This window comes from Podarcis erhardii (assembly GCF_964252035.2).
Source record: "Podarcis erhardii genome assembly, chromosome: 9".
Taxonomy (NCBI): Eukaryota; Metazoa; Chordata; class Lepidosauria; order Squamata; family Lacertidae; genus Podarcis; species Podarcis erhardii.
The window spans coordinates 36,801,471-36,822,041 of NC_138512.1; the positions used below are offsets into that span (position 1 = coordinate 36,801,471).

At 41.1% G+C, this 20,571-nt stretch overlaps 2 protein-coding genes and 1 long non-coding RNA gene across 9 annotated transcripts in view; 1 reads left to right on the forward strand and 2 right to left on the reverse strand.

The window, feature by feature from the left end:
* Positions 1 to 3,531, forward strand: part of MARCHF1 (membrane associated ring-CH-type finger 1) — a 119,960-nt gene extending 116,429 nt beyond the window's left edge. For all 6 annotated transcript variants that reach the window (XM_081875477.1, XM_081875473.1, XM_081875474.1 and 3 more), the window contains one exon: positions 243 to 3,531. In XM_081875477.1, the coding sequence (XP_081731603.1) occupies positions 243 to 544 (302 nt within the window). In that variant the 3' untranslated portion in view covers positions 545 to 3,531. The remainder of the gene's footprint in view (positions 1 to 242) is intronic.
* The window catches only part of LOC309349513, a 103,046-nt gene that overhangs the window by 51,423 nt on the left and 31,052 nt on the right, over positions 1 to 20,571 (reverse strand). The gene's annotated exons all lie outside the window — the stretch shown is intronic.
* Positions 4,342 to 19,407, reverse strand: TMA16 (translation machinery associated 16 homolog). 2 transcript variants are annotated; one of them, XM_081875507.1, is made up of 7 exons: positions 19,269 to 19,407; positions 14,357 to 14,469; positions 12,269 to 12,306; positions 10,059 to 10,143; positions 8,401 to 8,549; positions 4,912 to 4,954; positions 4,342 to 4,694 (listed from the first exon to the last, which is right to left on the reverse strand). In XM_081875507.1, the coding sequence occupies exons 1-7, from the start codon at positions 19,269 to 19,271 to the stop codon at positions 4,523 to 4,525; spliced, it is 603 nt and encodes a 200-aa protein (XP_081731633.1). In that variant the 5' UTR covers positions 19,272 to 19,407; the 3' UTR covers positions 4,342 to 4,522. The 2 variants fall into 2 exon arrangements, with proteins under 2 accessions (XP_081731633.1, XP_081731632.1); XM_081875506.1 differs by lacking the exon at positions 19,269 to 19,407 and adding an exon at positions 17,773 to 17,796.

A 20,571-nucleotide genomic window follows, 5' to 3' on the forward strand; every position in this document is an offset into this window, starting at 1 on the left:
CAGTACAGGCAAATTCATTACTGGGAACCCTCCTATATATAAAACCATAATATTAAGAAAATTTCAGAGCTTCACTGCTCAACACGAGAGGCCTTAGGAACTGAGCTGGTAGGGGGAGCCTTTGCAGCCTCTATGTGTCAGGAGGTTTCACTAAGCGCAATTTAGAAGCAAATAGCAAATTTGCAGGGAAATGAAACAGTAATATTAACTCTACCTCTTTCACCCCTTTTTAACTCTGAAAGGTGTGCTGGAGTGGCCATTTTGGACAAAATTGGTTGTGGTGGCCATTGGGTTCACGGGAGGCCTTGTCTTCATGTACGTGCAATGTAAAGTCTACATTCAATTGTGGCGAAGGCTTAAGGCTTACAATCGAGTGATATTTGTTCAAAACTGTCCAGACACTGCCAAAAAACTAGAGGAGAAAAATTATTCCTCCAATCAGAACACTGAAATCAAAGACTCCGTAGTGGTGCCAGTATCACAGACAGGTACAAACTCTCAACATTCAGGAGAAGAAACTGTTTCTGATGTGATGCCGGTTTGATGGAAGCTGCGTTTCTCTTTCTTTACTGAAGAACAAAGTAATGTGCTTTCCTACTGTTCAGCCACATTAAAACAGCAAAACCACTAAGTAAATCTGAAGGAAGAACAAATGGGGAAATCGATCAAGAGAAGCTACATGTTACCTCTGGAATGTAATTGTGAAGTGGCAAAGCATAGTGAAAATGCAAAGAAGAAAGCGCATCAGAGATGACTTTCGAACAGGCAAACAAACATGGCAAGTACCACTGTTTATGGCTGAAAAGAGCTGCATATGCAGATTTACTACCAGTGTTCTGTTTACAAGGAGAAAACCCTTACATCTATTTGTTACTATGGTCTTTTTTGCTAATTATCGTAATCTTGGACACACTCTCTTCAAGGCAATTTTTAAAATGATTCATATTTACCCTTAAAGTCATGGAAAGAGATATGCACCATAGCACAAAGTACCCGAACCTCGTAATGTGATAATTTTACAAAGAGGTGGCTGACCTGCAGCATATATGGTTTGAAGGCGATATGAAGGAAATCCTTTCCAAAAGTTACCATTGAAAACGTATGTTTAAAATGTGAGTATTTGTAAACTAGGTAGCTGAAAATATCCCTTGTATGCACAAATGATCATTTTCTTTCACATTTTTATATTCATTTGGTGCAGCAATTTGACTGCTCCTTATTCATAAGAGCTAAAATTGACAGAATATTCCTGCCACCTCCAAAATCCTGCTAAAGGGTAATATGTTCTATAATCAGAGATATATTGCAGACAGAGCAGCAGGAAACCTTGAAAACATGTTTTTAGTACTTACATATTAGTGTGTAAAATATGCAAAGGGTGGGAGATTAAATTCTATTCTTTTGTTTAAGAGATCAGGATAGAACAGATTCAGAAACTTGTTAGGACAGTATTGAAAGAGTCAAAGTAGGCAGCATTACCCATATGCCAGTATCTCTCTGATGTCCACTAAATTGACAAAGTATGTGGTACCTTCTATACAGGAGTAAAGCTGAATCATTAATGGTTCAGTAGTTCAGTTGTTACTATTGTGGTTTTAGCATAGTAATGTAAGACTGAAGTGTGACTAAATAGAAAATGCAGAAGATATATATCAGTATCATGTTGTACCCAGCAGGGATGACATGCATGGGGGGAAAGCCAATAACTTTGGCATACCATTTCAGAATGATGTACCTCAGCAGACTAAATGATTGGATGTCCTAAAAAAAAAGGGCACTGCACCTGTCCTTATACCACTCTTATGCTTGTTGAATGTATTGTGAGTTGTGCCCAAGTAATGTGAGTTATACAAGAACAGTGTTACTAGTAATGAGAGGAACTTATGGTGGCAAACTGCAGTGGATTAAGTAATTTTTAAAAAGGACTACATTTCATATTTCATACTTATAAAACACAGTAAGACATTGATTCTGAAAAGACTCAGCAGATGTATGTGATGGATAAACTGAGACATTGCAAAAAGCACATAGCCTCCTTAAAATTAATGGGCCTTTCCCCAGTGATTTCAGTAGTTGAAATAAGGCCTCTCTTATTGGAATCATGGCACTAGTTGGAAACATTAAAATGAGATTATGTAAGATAATAGTTTAGCAAAAAGAGTTGATAATGGGGATCTTGAGTAGAAGTTGCATAAATAACCCATCAATGAAGACTTTAATGCTAAAATGAAGAAATGCATTTTAACATTTAAACTGTCAGATGAAGGAGCCGCACAAATTCTTTGTGGGGTTTAGAACACTGTGTATTTGAATAGAGGTCATAGGAGGGACTGAACAAAATTAAGATCAGAATAAAATTAATTCCAAACTGAGTGGTTCATATCCATTTCACTAAGAAAAAGACACACAAACATCCAGATATAGTCTAACTATAAACTGAAGTGATAGCTAACCTGGTGATTTTCTGCCCAGCTATAGCCATTTATAATAATGTACCATTGCTTTGCATAAACAGCTGACTACTGTGATATAAATACTTTAAAAGATAAGGCAGCTGCAGCACATCGCACCATACTGGACAGGGCACAATATAAATTGCTTACCGAATTCCACTAAAATGCAACCAAATCATCAATGTTTCATCTTTAGGTCCCCCATACATTTAGCACATTAAAAGAAGGCCAACTGATTATTTCTCCCAACGGCATAGCAATAAAGCATTGGATTCATGGAGACGGGCATGACTATAAATCACAATGCATAGGGCAGAAATAGTTTTTTTTATCACCAGGAGGACCATGTATGGTTCCATTGCTTAGAAGCAAGACCTTTTCCTTTTTAAGATGATGCTTCTGAAATTCAATGCAGCTGGCTGAAGCAGCTATGAAGGAATAGTTACCACTTTTTTCATGAAATGGAGATGCCAGTTGTCACACACAGACTATAGTGTTATCTGTCTTTTCTAGTGCCAGTTAATAGATGACCATTAGAGATATCAGAAGTTGTATCAAAGAAAATGTTTACATGGTGGAATAAGGTTACCCTTAGAAAACAAAGATGATGAAAAGTTAACAATGAGGTAGTGTTAAATGCCAAATTAATTGTCTTCATCAACTCTGTATGGGGCTATCAGGGGCATTCCCCTATGGATTGTTCTATTAGCTTTACAAGCATAACTAAGCAGCCTACTGGTGCTATTGCCACTGCTGGAAAGCAGTCAATAGTTTGGTTCTAAAATGTGTACATCAGTACACAACTCCACCACCAAAATTAGCAGTCAAATTTTGAAACTTGCACTGCAATGCAATCTACGATGCAAATATTTTACTGTGTATATTGTTGAGACCCAAAAGTTTTGTTACTTGTTTTACCCAGTTCTCTTTTGCAAAAGAGCTTAGATGCTTTTGTGGGTGACTTGTGTATTAAAAAGGTATTTGGGATGGGAAAGAAACTTAATATAAACTACTAATTGTTGTGGAACAAATCTGTATTTGTATTAAACAGATGCCTCTAGGGGTTACTTGTAAGTCATTTTTGCTTTTAAAGTGCGATCGTATATGTTGATAATATGGACTGCCAACCCTTTCCGAGCCAATGGATGCATTTCAAATTTTGAGAAAATGATGCGGCAACTTGGGGCAGGGGTGTATGTGGCATAACACAATAAGGCTGCTAAATCTAAAGAGCAGAAAAAGATAACAAGGCCACAAAATGGTAAGAGACATCCCACCATGCACCACCTATGGAGAAAAGAACATTTCACTGCACAACAGGCTAAGCCAGTGTGCAAACAGGCACTGAGCAAGAGGGCCAAGTGGTCATACACTCTGGATTTTTGAGGGCACTGCAACCCACAAATTCTGCACTGGTAAAACCTGAAAGCTGCCACTGCACGGTTACAATTTTTATATAACAGTCTTATCCAGGAAGAAGGGCGGTAGGGTGGCAAGGAGACATCAGTTCTCAAGAATGCACCATGTTAACATCCTCCTCCTAACCCAAGCATGAGTGCTTAACCACTGACCCTCCAGATGTCACAGAACCCCAACTCCTAACAGCCCCAGACAGCATGGCTGACTGGGATGCCAGGAGTTGGACTCGGACAACATTTGGACAGCAACATATTAGCCACCCCTGCCCTAAACCTACTGAATGACATCCTGAAAGCGCATGATAAAAATGGATCCATTTGGGCCAAAATAGACATTATAGCAACTCTCCAAGAAAAAACCAGCTGGGAAGAACCTGTCAAAAGGAGTAGCTTTTTCACCCTTCCCTTCACCTGCTGCTTTAAATAAATTCAGCATGGTCAGAGTACCCCGCATCTAGTTGCTACGTCTATGAACTTGAAATACTTTAATGTTTTTCAAAAGACAATGATGCAACATCATCTTATTACATCATGAATTGAAGGCTAAACTACAGTGCTCGTCATCGTCAAGATGTCCTGTCACATTTACACTCAAAATGTGATTTAGTCTAGCTCTAACTGAACATTAAAATAGCAGCTTGGCAATTTGCTTCAGCTGTCATTTCCCATACCAGCAAGCATTTGTTTCTCTGCATCCTTTGCTACATCCAAGTCCATCTCAGCTTCAACTGTTGCCTTCTTAGTTAAACTGCTAAGAGCATCTTTCCTGGATATCTTCCTCATTTTAATGTTTGGTAGCTTCTGCAAATCACCATCCCAGGTACTGTGAAGTAGGGAAAGGAGGGGAAATGACAGTAGTTTAGATCATGGAAACCACTGCTAATCAAACATTTCTACCAGTGAATTTAATGTGTTCCGCCTTAAATTAAGGACTTGGGAGTGACCAAACTTTGTTCTGACGTGAAGACTGCCCCACACTGACATCCCCCTCCCCCCGAACTGCTACAGCATGAGTGAGTTTAAATAAGAAAACAACTCACCTGAATGTTTTAAGGTGCTTCGAGTTCACAATGTCAGGGATCTCTGTTGGAAACAGAATAAAAACCAAGCTCATCCAACCATTTCTAAACAGAAATTTTGATTTGAGACCTTTTAAAAGGCTAGCTGAAGGACCCTCTACTTCTGGTTCTGATAGTATGAAAGAGACTAATCAATTTGCTCTGAGACTTAGTACCTACCTAGAAGAAACTGAGAATTTCCACACCCCCGACCTTCAAAAAACAGAAAACAAATACTGGACTCTTGCCAAGAGTTCTGTCTACTATGAAAGAAAGAATTATTAGGGAAAGCATCTTTAGCACCAACCTGTTAAGTACTACTATACATCAGGGGAGGGTGCTTCTTTTGAGAGCTTTTTGAATTTGGCTAAACCTCAATGATCTTCGTGCATGTATCAGTGGTGATAATGATAATACCTCACTTCTGATTCCTTTGTCCAACAGTTTACAGCTGTGGTTATATTACTGGTCACATACTAAATCTTACAGTATCTCCAAATGCACAACACCATAGATTATATAACATCTGTGCTCAGAGATTCTGAAACAAAAGAAAACCTTGCCAGATAGTGCACTTCATCTCCTGAATTCTCATCATTTTTCTACTGATTATACTACTTAGAAAGGTCAAAATCAGAGCAACTCCAGATGTTTTCAGCTACAACTCCTCTTGGCCCCAGTCAGCCCCCTACCCACAATTTGGAGAACACCTGGTTGGGGAAGGCTGCACTGAAATGAAATGGTAGCTGCTTTAGATGTCTCAAGGTCATGCCCCTAACAAAGAGCAAAAAACAAATTGTTTAAAGAAAGCTACCATTAAAAGCAGGGCTGCAATTCAATTGAAGACACTTTAAATTGATCATATGATATGAGTGTCAGTTGACTGATTAAATTTGCATAGGCGTGTTAGTTGGCTGATTAAATTTGTATATAATTAATAAACATTTCTGAAGCAAGAATACTTCCCCCCCCCCCTTCATTTTGGATGAAACAAGTATTACAGCAAACATAGTCTTGGAAGAAGCATATCTCCTGTGTTTGACACAAGGGAGAATGCTTCAAGGTGGTGCTTGCCGTATGGAGTTTCTAGAAACACTTGTGTTTAAAAATATGTTTTGAAAAATCCGATGCCCAATCAGGGACACCATTTTAGTTGATTGAAAGCTTTTAATCAAACCACTCCTAATCAGAGAAGTATATTTCTTTGTCAAATAGAACTAGCTCATTTGAGAATCCACTAAAGTAAGACCCATAACAAGCAGGTGTCGCAGCCGCCTTGCAATTTCAGGGAGCAGATTGGGGCAGAGCAGGGTAGTCATACTAGCAAATTGCTCATTCAACATAGGTGATCGTGAGAAAGGTAGAGCAGAAAAAAATTATCGGTGCAGAACGAACACTCTTGACATTGAGAGCATTAAAGCATGCAGTTCCCAATTTGACTGCTGCATGAGATTATTCTGATGGACGCTTTGACACTAAATATATATTGCAATGTTCTGACTGAATTAACACTAAACTGTCCATTGTCTAGTAGTTGATTCATACAGCCATTGTGTGTGTCAGGGGTGTAAGATTTTGGATTTATTTTGCAGATTACTGACATCAGCATGCAGTTCCCCAAAATGGAGCTATTAACAGCCAAGAACAGAGTGCTTGAAAGCCCAAACTGCTCATGTACCATACTGACGGGAACAGGAAGGGGGAAGATAAAATTTTCAGTAAAACCTACTAATTCCGTTTTGCCTTCAGCCAATGACACAGCACAGCAAAGGAAAGTGAAAAGAATGATGCATGGAAAGTAACATCAACCACGTGTTTGGGGGTCTGATATATTAAGGCAGGTATAGAAACTCAGGGAAGGTCACAGAATCTCTTTGGAAACCCCTGTCTCCAATTGCCAGAAAGCCTCTGATCTTTAGGCAACACCTGTTGATTTGCCTGGACAGCCCAGTTTGTTACTGTACTATTTTTTAAAAAAACATATGCAGCTTGCTGAACAAACACTTGTGTTGTGTGAGCTGCCAGCACACCACTCTCTCAACTGCAGTAGTGCTACTGCTCACCAGGACCAGGATGGGGTGTGACAGCAAGAGCAGAGGAGTAAAAGGTAAAGGACCCCCAGACGGCTAAGTCCAGTCAAAGGCGACTATGGGGTGCAGCGCTCATCCTCGCTTCAGGCCGAGGGAGCCGGCGTTTGTCTGCAGGCAGCTTGTCATGTGGCCAACATGAGGGTCATGTGGCCAACATGAGGGTCATGTGGCCAACATGACTAAACTGCTTCTGGCGCAATGGAACCCTGTGACAGAAGCCAGAGCGCATAGCAGAGGAGTACCAGGTTGATGGCAATAGCGACAGGAACAGATGTGTGGGCACTTGCAAGTCTTGCCACCAATCACTGCCATGCCCCAAACTGGCTCCAGGGCGTGGTTAGGAGGGCAGTGCGCCACCACGCACCATGACAACATAAAGTGAGACAGTTTGCTCATTGCTTAACACCTACAAATCTTGGAAGGACACATAAGCTTTCCTATTTTGCTGCTTATACAAGTCCAGATAGTCTTATTTTTCTCTTCCGAAAAGGGATGAGAAACTTTATCTTCGGCAAGAAAAGAATTAATTAAATCAAGCCTACATAAATTCTCTCTCATTAAGAGAAAGGAAACTGCAGGGTGGGGGGAGACTTCCTGGAAATGCCAAAGGTTTTAAAACTAAGTTACGCTACATGGTCTAAATGACTTCTTGATTTTAGACTGCAGGTTCTAATTACACTATCTGCTGCAACAATTTTCCTTAAATTGAAGCTCGGTACAGGCATTGTGCCAACATCCACAGCAGGAGCATTAACAAGGAATGAATGATTGGAGGTTACCTTTAACAAGGAAAGGGTCACCAACAAATCACACTTTCTGAATATTGCTGAGGTGTATTTTTAGCTTGTATACAACATGCAACCTTTAAAATGAGTTTTCCTTCTGCTTCTTGAATAATACAGAGTTGCCTGTCTTGTGTCTGTCTGTTTACTCTACATTTGGAAACCTTAAGATATTGTAACCAAATTTTGCACAGTGGGTCATGAGATCGAAGGCAGGTTTTCATCTACGTTTAGATACAAATGGATGTCGTTTTTAATCAAGATGGCAGACTAACCCTCTCAAAACTGCACTGCCTTTTTTTGATTCCTAGGATTCCCAAGCAACTCAAGTATCTACTCACCAGCTTCCCCCCATGGAGATTCTAACCCACTATTGTGAAGGCCATGTGAGATACAACTGCACTGGGGAGGGGAGGGTGTCACACAGTAAATTAAAGGAAAATAATGCTAAGGAAACTGTTGCAGGTTATGGAAGGGGGTTATGTCCAAAAGCAGAAATCCAGTGAACTACTGCCCTGTATAGAGTTCTGATTTGCCTGCAAGAAATTATTCATAACAGATTCAGTTCTTAGCATGGCAAGGCAGTAACGCAGTCATACCTAGCCCATATCCTTCATACATCTGTCTTTCACGCTCCATAGTCTGTTTGATGGCTGTTTCTCTGGAACTGTGCTGTCTGCCCTGCCGTCCTTTAATACTGTTACGCAGTTCAATCTGCTCCAACTCATCGCTGAAACGCTGCAAATAACTGTAACACAGTAAAAATGTCAATGTGGGGAAAGGTTTTCATCCTTCAAACATTACACCCTTGCAGTTGCTCTACAAAGCCCACAAGAACCAGCTCTAACAGAGGTCTTAAGTACTGGCACCTTTTTAACAACAACAACAACTCACTGTCTATACCAGGGTTTCCCAAACTTGGGTCTCCAGCTCTTTTAGAATTACAACTCCCATCATTCCTAGCGAGCAGGACTAGTGGTCAGGGATGATGGGACTTGTAGTCCAAAAACAGCTGGAAGCCCAAGTTTGGGAAACACTGGTCTATACCTATGATCTATATGCATCACAAGAGTGAAGAACCTCTGGCCTGTAGAACAGATACAGCCCACAAGGCCTTCTGCTCCTAGCTCCAACTCCATACAGCAATTAGGCTTGAAAAATGCCTTCCACTGGCACTGAAGTGTTAACTGCTTGGGGGTGGGGTGGCAGAAGGGGTTGCAGACAGGCACCTCTGAGATCAGCCTCCCTCTGGAAATCCCTGATGAAGCAATTAAGATTTTTTAAAGGACTTACACTGGCTCCAAAGGGAGGCTTCTTCAGGTGTCATTGCTGCAAAGGAAAGGAGTGGAGGAACAAGAACAGCGTGGTGTGGGTGTTTGTGTGTGAGAATATGAATGAATGAATGTGTGGTATGTGAGAGACTTGGGGTTGCCCCATCCACTTTTGGCTCCACTCATAGCTGCCATGTAGTGATGCCCTCCATCTGAAAAGCATTCCCCACCCATGATTTCACATGACAGAGCAGGAGAAAGCTATGAAGGGAACAAAGTGGCAGACTGAAGCCACTATGCTAGCTTCCCAGAAGGTAGAAATAAAATTGGAGAGTATAGGGCTATTCATGCTTCCAGGATAGTACCATACACACTCACACTAAAGCCTGCTGTAGGAAGAGCAAGGTTGCTGTCTTCTCACCTCTTCCTCTTGATAAGCAACTGAGACCCGCTAGCTGGGAAATTGTCCCAGCTCCTCCACCCCCCCCCCCCCAGTAAGCAGCTTTCGGAAGGAGAAAATAGACCTGTGTCACCTCTTTTGAACACATTTTCACCAACCATATTGATTATAACATCAATTCATTAAGTACTAGATTGCTTATGCTGCTTTCACTTACTTTCCCTATCTCCTGGCTTTAAACAACTTTAATAAAAAACGAGGTCAAGTATTTCACAGATACATGTAAATAGGTGCAAAATAATTCTGCGCAACTGAAATAAAATGATTCTGGAACATTAATGAGCTAAGGATTACTAATTATTACTGTTACTTTTTTATCCATGTAATACTTAAGTCTTCTACAAAGTCATGAAAACTGAGCACACACAAAATGTTGAAATAAGTCAAGAGTTGGTGAACATCAAGGGGGAAATAATGGCAAAGGAAAGGCATGTCATGCATGTAAACACCAGCTGGGAGAATGCACCTCATCACTCTTGCATCCACCAAAACAGGCCTTCTGTTTCCTTGTGTGCTGCAAACTTACTTTTCTGTTAGTTCACAGGCTTCTTTTTTTGTGTACTCCACTTTGTCGGGATCAAGGTGACTTTGAAACCAAAGCAATTTTTCCCCTATAAGAAAAAAAAAAGTGCTCAAGAGCTTACTACACCTGTTATATAACACAGGTGAAGTAAAAGCCTTCCACTGTTTCTGGAACAAATAAGAGATAAATATTTTAAGGGGCAGTTAGCTAAATGATGAGAACTTGTTCCACAGAGTTGTATGGGATCCAAGAATGAAGTCTCGGCTCCCAGACAGGCCCCTGCTGCCAACTCCCATGAAGTGGCTGTTAGAAGACAAAAGGTGGTCAAGAGCCATGCATTTCCTAGAAGTCAGAAGAATGCCCAAGAGGCATGATGGGTTATGGCAATCTTTTGTCACTTATTTTATCTGCCAAGGACAGTACAGTCTTTAATTCAGCTCAAGGGTATCTGCTATAAACCCCCAAATGCAAAGAAGGTACAGTGGTACCTCGGGTTACATACGCTTCAGGTTACAGACTCTGCTAACCCAAAAACAGTATCTCGGGTTAATAACTTTGCTTCAGGATGAGAACAGAAATCGTGCTCCAGCGGCGTGGCAGCAGCAGGAGGCCCCATTAGCTAAAGTGGTGCTTCAGGTTAAGAACAGTTTCAGGTTAAGTACAGACCTCCGGAACGAATTAAGTACTTAACCTGAGGTACCACTGTACGTGCAACATATATTACAGGAAAAGACGCATATGAGTTCAGACACTTTACACATGGAGTCAGTTCACACATCTGTCCTGCTGCTTACTTTTCTCTAAGCAACTGCTCTTAAACATTCTCAAACAGACCAGCTGCATAAAGTAACATAACATGTGATAATATAAATGGATACACCCAGAGGGATTTTTGAACATATTTGTGCCACCTGATTGTGTGACTCCAGTTGAGTTCCTTGTCTTGATTGAAAAAAGTACGAGCATCTTCAAGATTGATGGCGTGGAGAAAGCAACCAGCAGGATACATGGGGCAAGTGAACATGTGGCAAGCTTTCCTGTCTTATGGATGCCATGGGGGTTTTACCCATCCAAAGGCTACGTCTCCCCAAATACAATGAGGCATCTGAACATCCTACAGTTCCACAGTGCACTACGATGCCTAGGAAGATGGAGAACTTTTAACGTTTTCAGCAGAGGACTAGGTGGCCACTTATGAGAATCAACTGGATATGCTGTGAACAGGACATAGATTACCTTTATCAAATGTTTATCCAAGCTATACTTTACAAAATGGGAAAGTGGCAAGAACCACTCTTCTTAAGATTTTGTAGTTACCTGTTTTTAGATAGAAGCAGAGAAGCAGCACAGCCAAGACTGACTTCCTGCACAAATGTGACAGTGATGTTCCTAACTAAAACTTCAATATGCAGGAGCCGTGTCTATTGTTAATACTAACAGTGAACAGATAAAACTGCCTCACCATCAGACAATTTAGTCCAGCCAGCCTAACACTGCTTGCCAGGATATGCCATAACTCTTCCTATGTCAAAGGAGGTTCTTCCCTACCCTTCTACCCAACATCCTTTGTGGGGAAGGAAGGAACTTGGAACCTTCTGCATGTAAAACGTATGTTCAACCACTGAGCTGCAACCTTTTCCCATTCCCTCACTGAAGGAGAAGAAAGAGGAGCCAGGCAAGGTATTTGCTAGTTAAGCATCTTGGCAATGTGATGCGGAAAACTAAGTTAGTCCACTTGCTTGTAAAAGGCAAAAAAGTTTAGATGCACTAAGTATGAGTAATGGCAAATCAGAACTTTAGAAACGCTGATGTTTGTTTTAAAAAAACATCACACAACACAGTTTCCAAGATGCACACTTTAAATCCAAAGCAAAAAGCTGATACCTTTAGCTAGCCACATGTGGCCAAATTCTATTTGCAATTCTATTCTGAAGGATGCCAAAATGCCCACTGCAGCTCCACAAGGAAGCAGTAATAGAAATGTCTGCAAGTGCTTCAAAGAACAGACATCAAAGGAACCAAGTATCCCAGTAGCAGTGACTTCACCAGCTTTCATGAAGCCAAGCTGAGAGCATTGTCATTCTAAAGGTATAGAGCATGTTGCCTTATGTAGGCTGCCTTTTTTCCAGAAAGGCTTAAAGGCTTAAGGCATGCTACAAAACTTAATTCTGCTGAACTTGGAGCCTAAAAATAAAATAGTTTTTCACACTCACCCACAACGCTGAGGCGATAGGCCTTTTCATTTTTCAACCTGCAAAAGGATAGCTCCAATTTAATAATTTCCTATATAAAGAACTTATCTCTCTCACATACGCAAACACACACATAGCGGGGTGGAAGACAGAATGGTAAGATTAAATTTCTCACGTTCATGAGAAGGAGGCAGAGTTTTACAGTGGTTTCACTCCTGCTTATGGGGTCAGTACCAAAGAGCATTATTGGGTCACTGTGGCTCAGCCCCCTGCAGGATGCCATAGGGCACAAATCTGTCCCCAATGCTATTCAAAATCTGTATGAAACCACTGGGGGCAGTTAACAGGAGATTAGGATCAGTATACTGATGATACCCAGCTCTATTTTCTCTTGTAATAGCTGATACAGGCGAGGCCATGCCTGAATGCAGTTATAAAAATAAAGTTAGTCATCCATACTATGACTAAGTTTACTAGCATTGCTATTCCACAAATTCAGATTGTGGCAGATCTTCAGAGAAGCTGCTAGTGGGACTTCTTGAGGGGAGGCATAGCTGTAAGTAGATGAAGAATGAAGTAAATATTGGGGGTGAGAAAGGAAGAGAAATTATGCATCATTTGCTAGAGTCTCCAGAAAGTCCTCTTCTGTCAGTTCAATATTTTCCCTTGAAGTATTTTTGCTCTTTTATAATCTTTTATTTCAATAGGTGAGCAATATATATTTACAATAGAAATAGCATTACACGCCTACAAATGCCATAAATACTTTCCCATATAATAGTCAACGGAAGCAAAACATCATTACTCAGGAAGACAAGGTGAACACCTTTGAAAGAGCATCCTATATGTAAAAAGCTCTGCATGTCAACATGAAGGCGTATATTTCTAGGATATAAATACAGTTAGAATCTCAGTTGACATATTACTTCTTGTGAAATACAGGAATGTCCTGGCACTTTAAAATATGTGCATGATCCATGATTCACTGGCAATATAGATGCTATTCTAAGAGTCCGCCTGTATATTAAAACTATGTAACAGAAAAGCGTGCTTTTTTTAAGGTCACAAAATGTTAAAGATTATTATGAAGGAGTGCAAATGGGTTCCTTATACCTTCCTCTCTGTGTACCATCACCCTTCCCACCCCCCTCTCACACATATACCAGACCTGTATAAGACTTTCATGGGCTGTAACCCTGATCCATACAGCTGTAAAACAGGAGAAAAGCCACTGTCATTGTCTCTGGTACTGCTGACTTTGACTGTTGTACTAGCTTCTCCTCTTCTACCTCCTTTCCTGGGATCTAGTGAGAGCATTTCACCCAGAGCAGGTAATGTGTAGAAGCTCAGTCAATCTGCATTTGCAGACCTTTAGCAGATGCACCTTCACAGCACTCACTCCCTGAAAAATGCAACCTCTCACTTCCCCCACCCCTTTCACATACGTGCACACAGGTAAGTCAAGAATGTGCAAGCCAAGAAAGCGCTGCTTTTCTGGAGCAAGATCAAGGGAACGTCTACACCACCTGTCCAATGTCTCCCAATTCTCCACTCCAGCTGCATTTGCCTACCCTGTATCTGAAGCCACTCCTTGCAAAAGGGGGCAAAAAGATCCCTGCATTGCAAGGGCTTGAACTAGATGACCGTCAAGGTCCCTTCCAACTCTACAATTCTGTTCCTTCGAAAACCACATGAGAAATGTCAAGCGTTATAAAACTGAATCATGAGAAATGGCAAGATCTTCTGACAGTAGCTTTCGTTGATGCAGACATCAGAAAACAGTTATGCTGAAGAATATTTGTGCAGTGGTTGCATGGTCGAGATGCAACAGGTTGAGAGGAAGGCCTTTCAGTAGCTTGATGTTTTCCATCACAGCCTCTAATGTGTCAGCAATCCTGTGAGATCACAGGCGAAAGTGTTTATGGCCTTAGTGGTAATTGGCTGTCAGGGAGATATCTACCTGTAAATTCATCTTATTGTTAACCCACTTTAAGAGAAGCTTTGCAAACTCAGTTATTTCTTGACATTTCTAGGGCAAGAAAAATCTCTGAAGAACCCAGCAGGTCAGTATTTCTCTTCCCTGCCTCTGAAGAGTACAAAGGGACTCACTTTTCCTTTCTTTCTTGTTTGTGTGCTTCTTTTGTAAGCTGAGCAGCTTTTCTGCTGTAGGGATGGATAACTTTCTTCTCCTGTGCTCCCCTTTTGCCCTTTGCTGCTTTAGGCTGAAAAAAAGAATCAGAAGAAAGGCACAGTAAGAATTTTGAGAAGTATTTTCCTTCGACGGCTTCTTGGGAGTTATTGCATGTGGGTGAAAGGCAGCTCAGAAGCAGCAGGACCTGGTGAAAAATAAACAGTCAAACCTTAAATTCAAGACAGATTATGTCACTTAAAACATTTTATTTACCAAAGTAAGGGTTTAAAATGAGAGATTTTAATAGACTCAACGTATTTAACTACATATTGATGAAACACAAACACACCCAGCTAAAACAATAAAGCTATTATCTGAGATAAAGCAAATTTACAAACCAATAATAATTTCTAAATGCACAGCTGATAAGACTTATTCCCAACACCCCACTGCTAACAGACTGGATCCTGAGCACTGCTGTCATCACGTGGCAACAATGGACTTGAGCTAGGCCTTTGCTGTACCAGCCTGGAACTGGCACAGTGAAGGGCCAATTTTTCTTCCCTTCCCACCCCCAGCAAATTTCACCCTGGCTGGTATGTGCAATGGGATTGTGGGGGTGCTACTGGCTACACAGCTCCTGTTGCAGTCTACCTTTTGAAATGTTAGTGATAATAATCAATACATCCAGCGCCCTTGATGTGTCTTGGTGACAGTGCTATTCAGTTTGTAGGATTGATGCCAAAACTAGGTTTACAATAATGAGAACATACTAACAAATATTAGAAGGAGCACTAAAAACAACCAAGGGGAGAATTATGAACAGGATCTATATAAGGCACTTGGTAATTAATCTCAAACAATCACTATGGATGTTCAGTTTTTACATCTGCATTAAATGTGTTGTTGTCCTCCAACTCCACAAACACTTATAGTAACATCAGCTTTCTGAATCCCAGGACTCTTAGCTGTGAACCAGGAAACAGCAATGAGATGCACTGGTGGCCTTACTATCTGCATAGTGTCTAGCAGGGGAATGGTATTCTAATTACCGAGGCAGGGGGGAGAGAGAGATAGAGAGATGAAAAAGGTACATACTAGGATAATCAAAAGAATCCAAGAGTAGATGCATTCAACACAAAAGAAAGGCTATGGTGTTTGAGCTTTTTAGAAGGAAGAAAAAGATGACCAAATAGAGACATCGACAAGGTGTACACAATTATGGGTAGAATAGAACAAGGTGGGGAACTTCCCTTATCACTCATATACCATATGTGACAGCTAGCTGGGGCTATCTGCTCTGTTGCACAGGTGATCCAGCCATGTCTTTACCTGCCCCACAGCTAAGATGACTTATGAAATCAGAAGTAGGGCAGGTGGGCATGGTTTGTGGAAAACTATCACACTGCCAAATTTAGCCTGTGAGCCAGTCACCTGTTGTAGAGAAAATTGAGATTTTTTTCCCCTCCCTCTTCCTTAAGACTAGAACTTGGGGGTCACTCTGTGAAATTGATTGTCAGAAGATTAAGAATAGATAAAATATACTTTTTGTTGCAGAGAACCAATGACAACTGCATGTCTAGTACATATGAAAATTCTGTATAACTTCCAGGACCCATTTCCCTCTCCCAGTTTTCCTCAGTACACTGGTGACAATAAAAACAGCATGTGAAGTCTTGGTGTCTATCCACAAATACAGTGGGCAAAGCAAATTCAGCATACTGTTATCCTGCCAACTACTCTAGAATAGAAGGGGCTATAACTAAAATAAGATGAAAAATATTGAATTGCTAAAAAGTTTTTTCCCCTAAAAAGAGAGATAAAGATGAGTAGCTAGAATAGAATGAAAACCTACCACTATGAAGAAAGAAAAAATACACTGAATGGGCTACAAAGCAATTACAAACATCAAAATAAAGTTTATTTCTGGATTTATAGTAAAGTATATCTTGTATTTGTCTCCTGCAGGGAGAGGCAACCAGTAGCCTTCCAGATGTTGTTGAACTTCAGCTCCCATCATTCCATGGCTGAGTCAGAGATGATGGGAGTTCAACAACATTCTTGGTATGAAAAGAGAAGAAAGCCAAAGACAAAACGGCACACCCTATATTAGCAACTTCATTAACAAATGTAACAGTTGCTTAATTCTTCTATTTAAATGTATTTCTGTAAAATCAGGCACGATTTTGGTTAAAGGGTGTATTTTCCTAAGGTCCATTATGAGAATTGGAATAGCAACATTTTATGTATTCATACCGCAGAAGGGTACCATAAAGGCTGCATTATCCTGAAGCGATTTTTAAAGTCAGAAACATTACAATACACTCATATGCAGCTATCAAACTGGATGTGTAGGGTGGGGGTTATATAACTGAATGTTAACACATATAAAACCCGAATATCTTGGAGAAGGCTACACTTGGACCCTTCTACCTATATGCTGTCTTTCCACAAGGATTGTTCTGTTGATTATGTAGGATGGCTCCAATATAATTTAACCTCAAGTGTATTCTTTGACACAATCTCCCTATTATCTTCCAAACTCAATTCAAAATTAAAGGTTTGAGTAAACAGCCCTTCATGCTTTCTCCCTTATATTCTGTGTCAATCACCAAGAGTTCTAAATCACACTATTATTCTATGTACATGAAACTTTCCCAGAGTCTTGTGCAATGAAAAGCACATTTCCACCTTGGCAGGCTTAGTTTAAGAAGGGGGTAATCATTTTCCAAACATAGTGTTCCATCACATTTTTTATTTTACTGCCAGCCAACTCACACAGTTGGGGGACATCCAGAACTAAAATAAAAATGTGTTTCCTCTGCAGCAAATTATGATAATAGGTTGCGCAGATGGTGTGTTTTTCATTTTGTATTCAGTACAGTATTACTGGGGACATTTTTGAAGAGGGTGACAATCAAAAATAGAATTATTGCACAATGTAATGCTATGCATCTCTTTTCAATAGTATGTCCTACTGAGTTCAATGGGGCTTACTTCCAGGTAAACAGGCACAGGACTACAGCCTTAATTTTCTCTGAAACATTTCAAATCAGATTTTATATTTTTCCATATGAAGCCAAAACATTTCACCTCCTCTTCTGAATTTCTTGTGATGATGAAAAGTATTCAAAAGCAGTTATTCATGCACTTATGCTGCCCAATAATATGTTTTGCAGAAATCTCACTAAGTTTAATGGATAGAATTTTAGTCTTGGACTGAAGCACTGAGCATATTTACTCAGAAAAGATCCATGAACATAACATCAATGAGACTTATTTCCAAGTAAAGGCTATGGGTGGTTACAGAATGAGTAGCATCACCACACTATTCCATACTGTGGCAACTAAGAGACTGACCTACAAATCAGAAGTCAGGAAATTTGGATCTCACCTCTGTCATAAACTCACTAGGTGGCCTGAGGCAAGACACTCTCAAACTCGATCCCACCCCATCTGCAAAATGGGGGATAATTATATTGACTTACCATGCAACATTATTGTAGGAACTACAATTACACAATACAAGTGAAGTGCTTTGGGTACTTTAAAGTGCTACAAAATTAGTATTGCTTATTATTGCTCATTTTTATTGTTCATATTATTATTATTATTATTCACCACCAAAATAATATAATGATTCAGTTAACAAAACATTTCCACATAACATGAAGAATGGTCACAAAGATGTACTTGGAAGTTTGAGGGGGAAACCTGTTGAAATCTAAGACAGGACTTCCTAAAAATATTTCAAGGACTCAAAGAGAGACTTCACTGCCCCCTATAGGTTCTTCATCTTCCCTAAAACTAGCAGAAAATAATTGTGCAAGACAGTAAAAATATTAATTATACAGTGCAGAGAATAACCTTTTCTTGTAGCATCTGAGCACAGATGCTACCAATAACTTGCCAAATACCATAGATTATCTAGGAACAAATGCTGCAAACACCTGATATAGGCTGGCTGTTACCTAGCAGTGAATAACCACTAGTGATTAAACATGTGCTCATACACAAGCAATAATACAGACAACCATTTACTATATGCAGTACTTTTCTACAATATATGGCAGCCAGATTGGCTGTAGCATCTTTCTTTCTTACGTACTTATTTATCCATGCCTCCATCCTTTCCCCTCTTCCCTCCCTACCCCCTTTTCCACTGCGTGTTCTGTGTTTTAAGATTGTAAAACCTGTAGTCAGGGACTGCCTTGTTTCAATTGATGGCCAACGTAAGCCATTCTGGGGGCCTCTTTGACCAAAGAGCAGGGCACAAATGTTCTCCATAAACTTTAAATAACCACCATCGACAGGACACAGCCAGCTACTAACTTACTAAGCACAAGCAGGTGTGAATGGGTGGGGGGACGGAACGTTGTTAACCGTTTGCAATGTAGGTTCCAGGCACGTCTGCTTAGAAATGAGTCACACTGAATCCACAGTAGGACTCAAGTCCTGATGATGATGATTTATTGAATTTGTATACCTCCCTATACCCAGATGTCTTAGAGACAGAACAAAATCAATATATATATATATGTGTGTGTGTGTGTGTGTGTGTATACATATATACACACACACACACACATATATATATATACCTACCAATAATTCCCATTCCCACCCCCACCCCCACCCCGATAGTAGCAGTTGCAATCCAACAGCATTTGCGGCCTGCTGCAGTGGCCGCAGCAGTTCAGGGGCCCCTTAAAGGACAGAAAACCTATTTTTGGCCAGAGCTTTCGTGGGTTGCAGCCACTGGAAACGAGCCGGAACAGGCCTGTCTCTCTCGCACGGGCCTTTGCTGCGACAACCGCGCTCGGTAAAGAGTCGTGTACATTCCCCCTCGCCTCCGCTCTTTCCGAAGTCCAATGGCCCTCCCGAGCTCACCATGTTCGCGGAGGAAGAAACCAAGCAGAGCTTCCCGGCACGTGCGCCTCAGAGTGGGGGACGGAGTCCGTCGCTGTAAACCACCCGGCTAGACCCTGCGACCCACGAGCCCTCGGTTCCGCTTCCTCCCGCCAATTAACAGCAGCCTCCCGGTGATTCGTCGTTGGCTGCGTCACTCCTGCTTCCGAGCTGTGATTGGGAGGAGCGGGTGTTGTTCAACCGTCAGAAGAGCGAAAGTACCCGACCGCTTGCTCAGTCTTCTTTTAGCTGCGTGCGCGTCGAAAAAGCGCAAAATACGCGCGTTGCGTGTGTGCTATTTGCCTCTTATGAGCGTTTACAGTAGCTCCTTTAGCGATCAAAAGGATCCTTTAGAATGAGAGCTATTCAGTTCTAGGTCTATTTTTAAATTAGCTCTCTGGTGAGTTTTATTCACAATAGCACCTGCATGCACAGACCTTTAGAGCACATTGAGAGCGCACACACGAATCCTGGAAACAAGTTTATCCCTGCTCACAAAACTGCAGTTCCCAGCACCCTTAACAAACTAGCTCCCGTGCTTTTGGCAAGTGGTGCTTTGAATGTGCTTTAAAAGTGTGCGTATTTCATCCACCACTAATTTGGTCCCCCCAAGAACATGAACTTCTATTTTGAATTCAAGAAATAAGTCCTTTTCAGGGGAAAAGGCAGGGCATAAAGAAATAAATTGTAATAATAATATTCCTACCACGAGGTTGCAGGAGGCTGAATGGTTGTTGCTGTTCTTTTAACTTAATTGATTATTCAGTTTAGCCCCACATTTCCTCCAGGGTGCTACTGGCCTTATTAAAAAGAAATAGCAGTAAGTTCCATGACCCACTAGACGACCACCCATTGATAAAGTAAATTGGGACAGGGCACTTGAATCAGCTAGCAAAACAAGCATCCAAATGAACCGTTGTTTATTTGTATGCCATCTTTCCATAGCAAATTATGGACAAGTTGGCTCACAACATTAAAAGGTCTTCACAAGTCCAAAATGGTTTTTCTGGAGGGTCCTACAACTCTCAGGAGCACGAAATGGGAGGTGTTGCCACTGCCTCTGCTCCCACCACTGCTGCCACCACCATACCTACCGCCAGAGTTGCCTACATCACCTGCTCTGCTGCCACTCTGCTGCAGCTATGACTGGTGAAGTGCCACCAGCATGGGCACACATTTCAGGCAAGATAGCACCCATTTGGGGCGAGGATTCTCTCAAAATAGATGCACCTATGGTGGTTCCACTTCCTGCTGCTGGCAGGGGCAGGCAGGATATCTGCAGGGA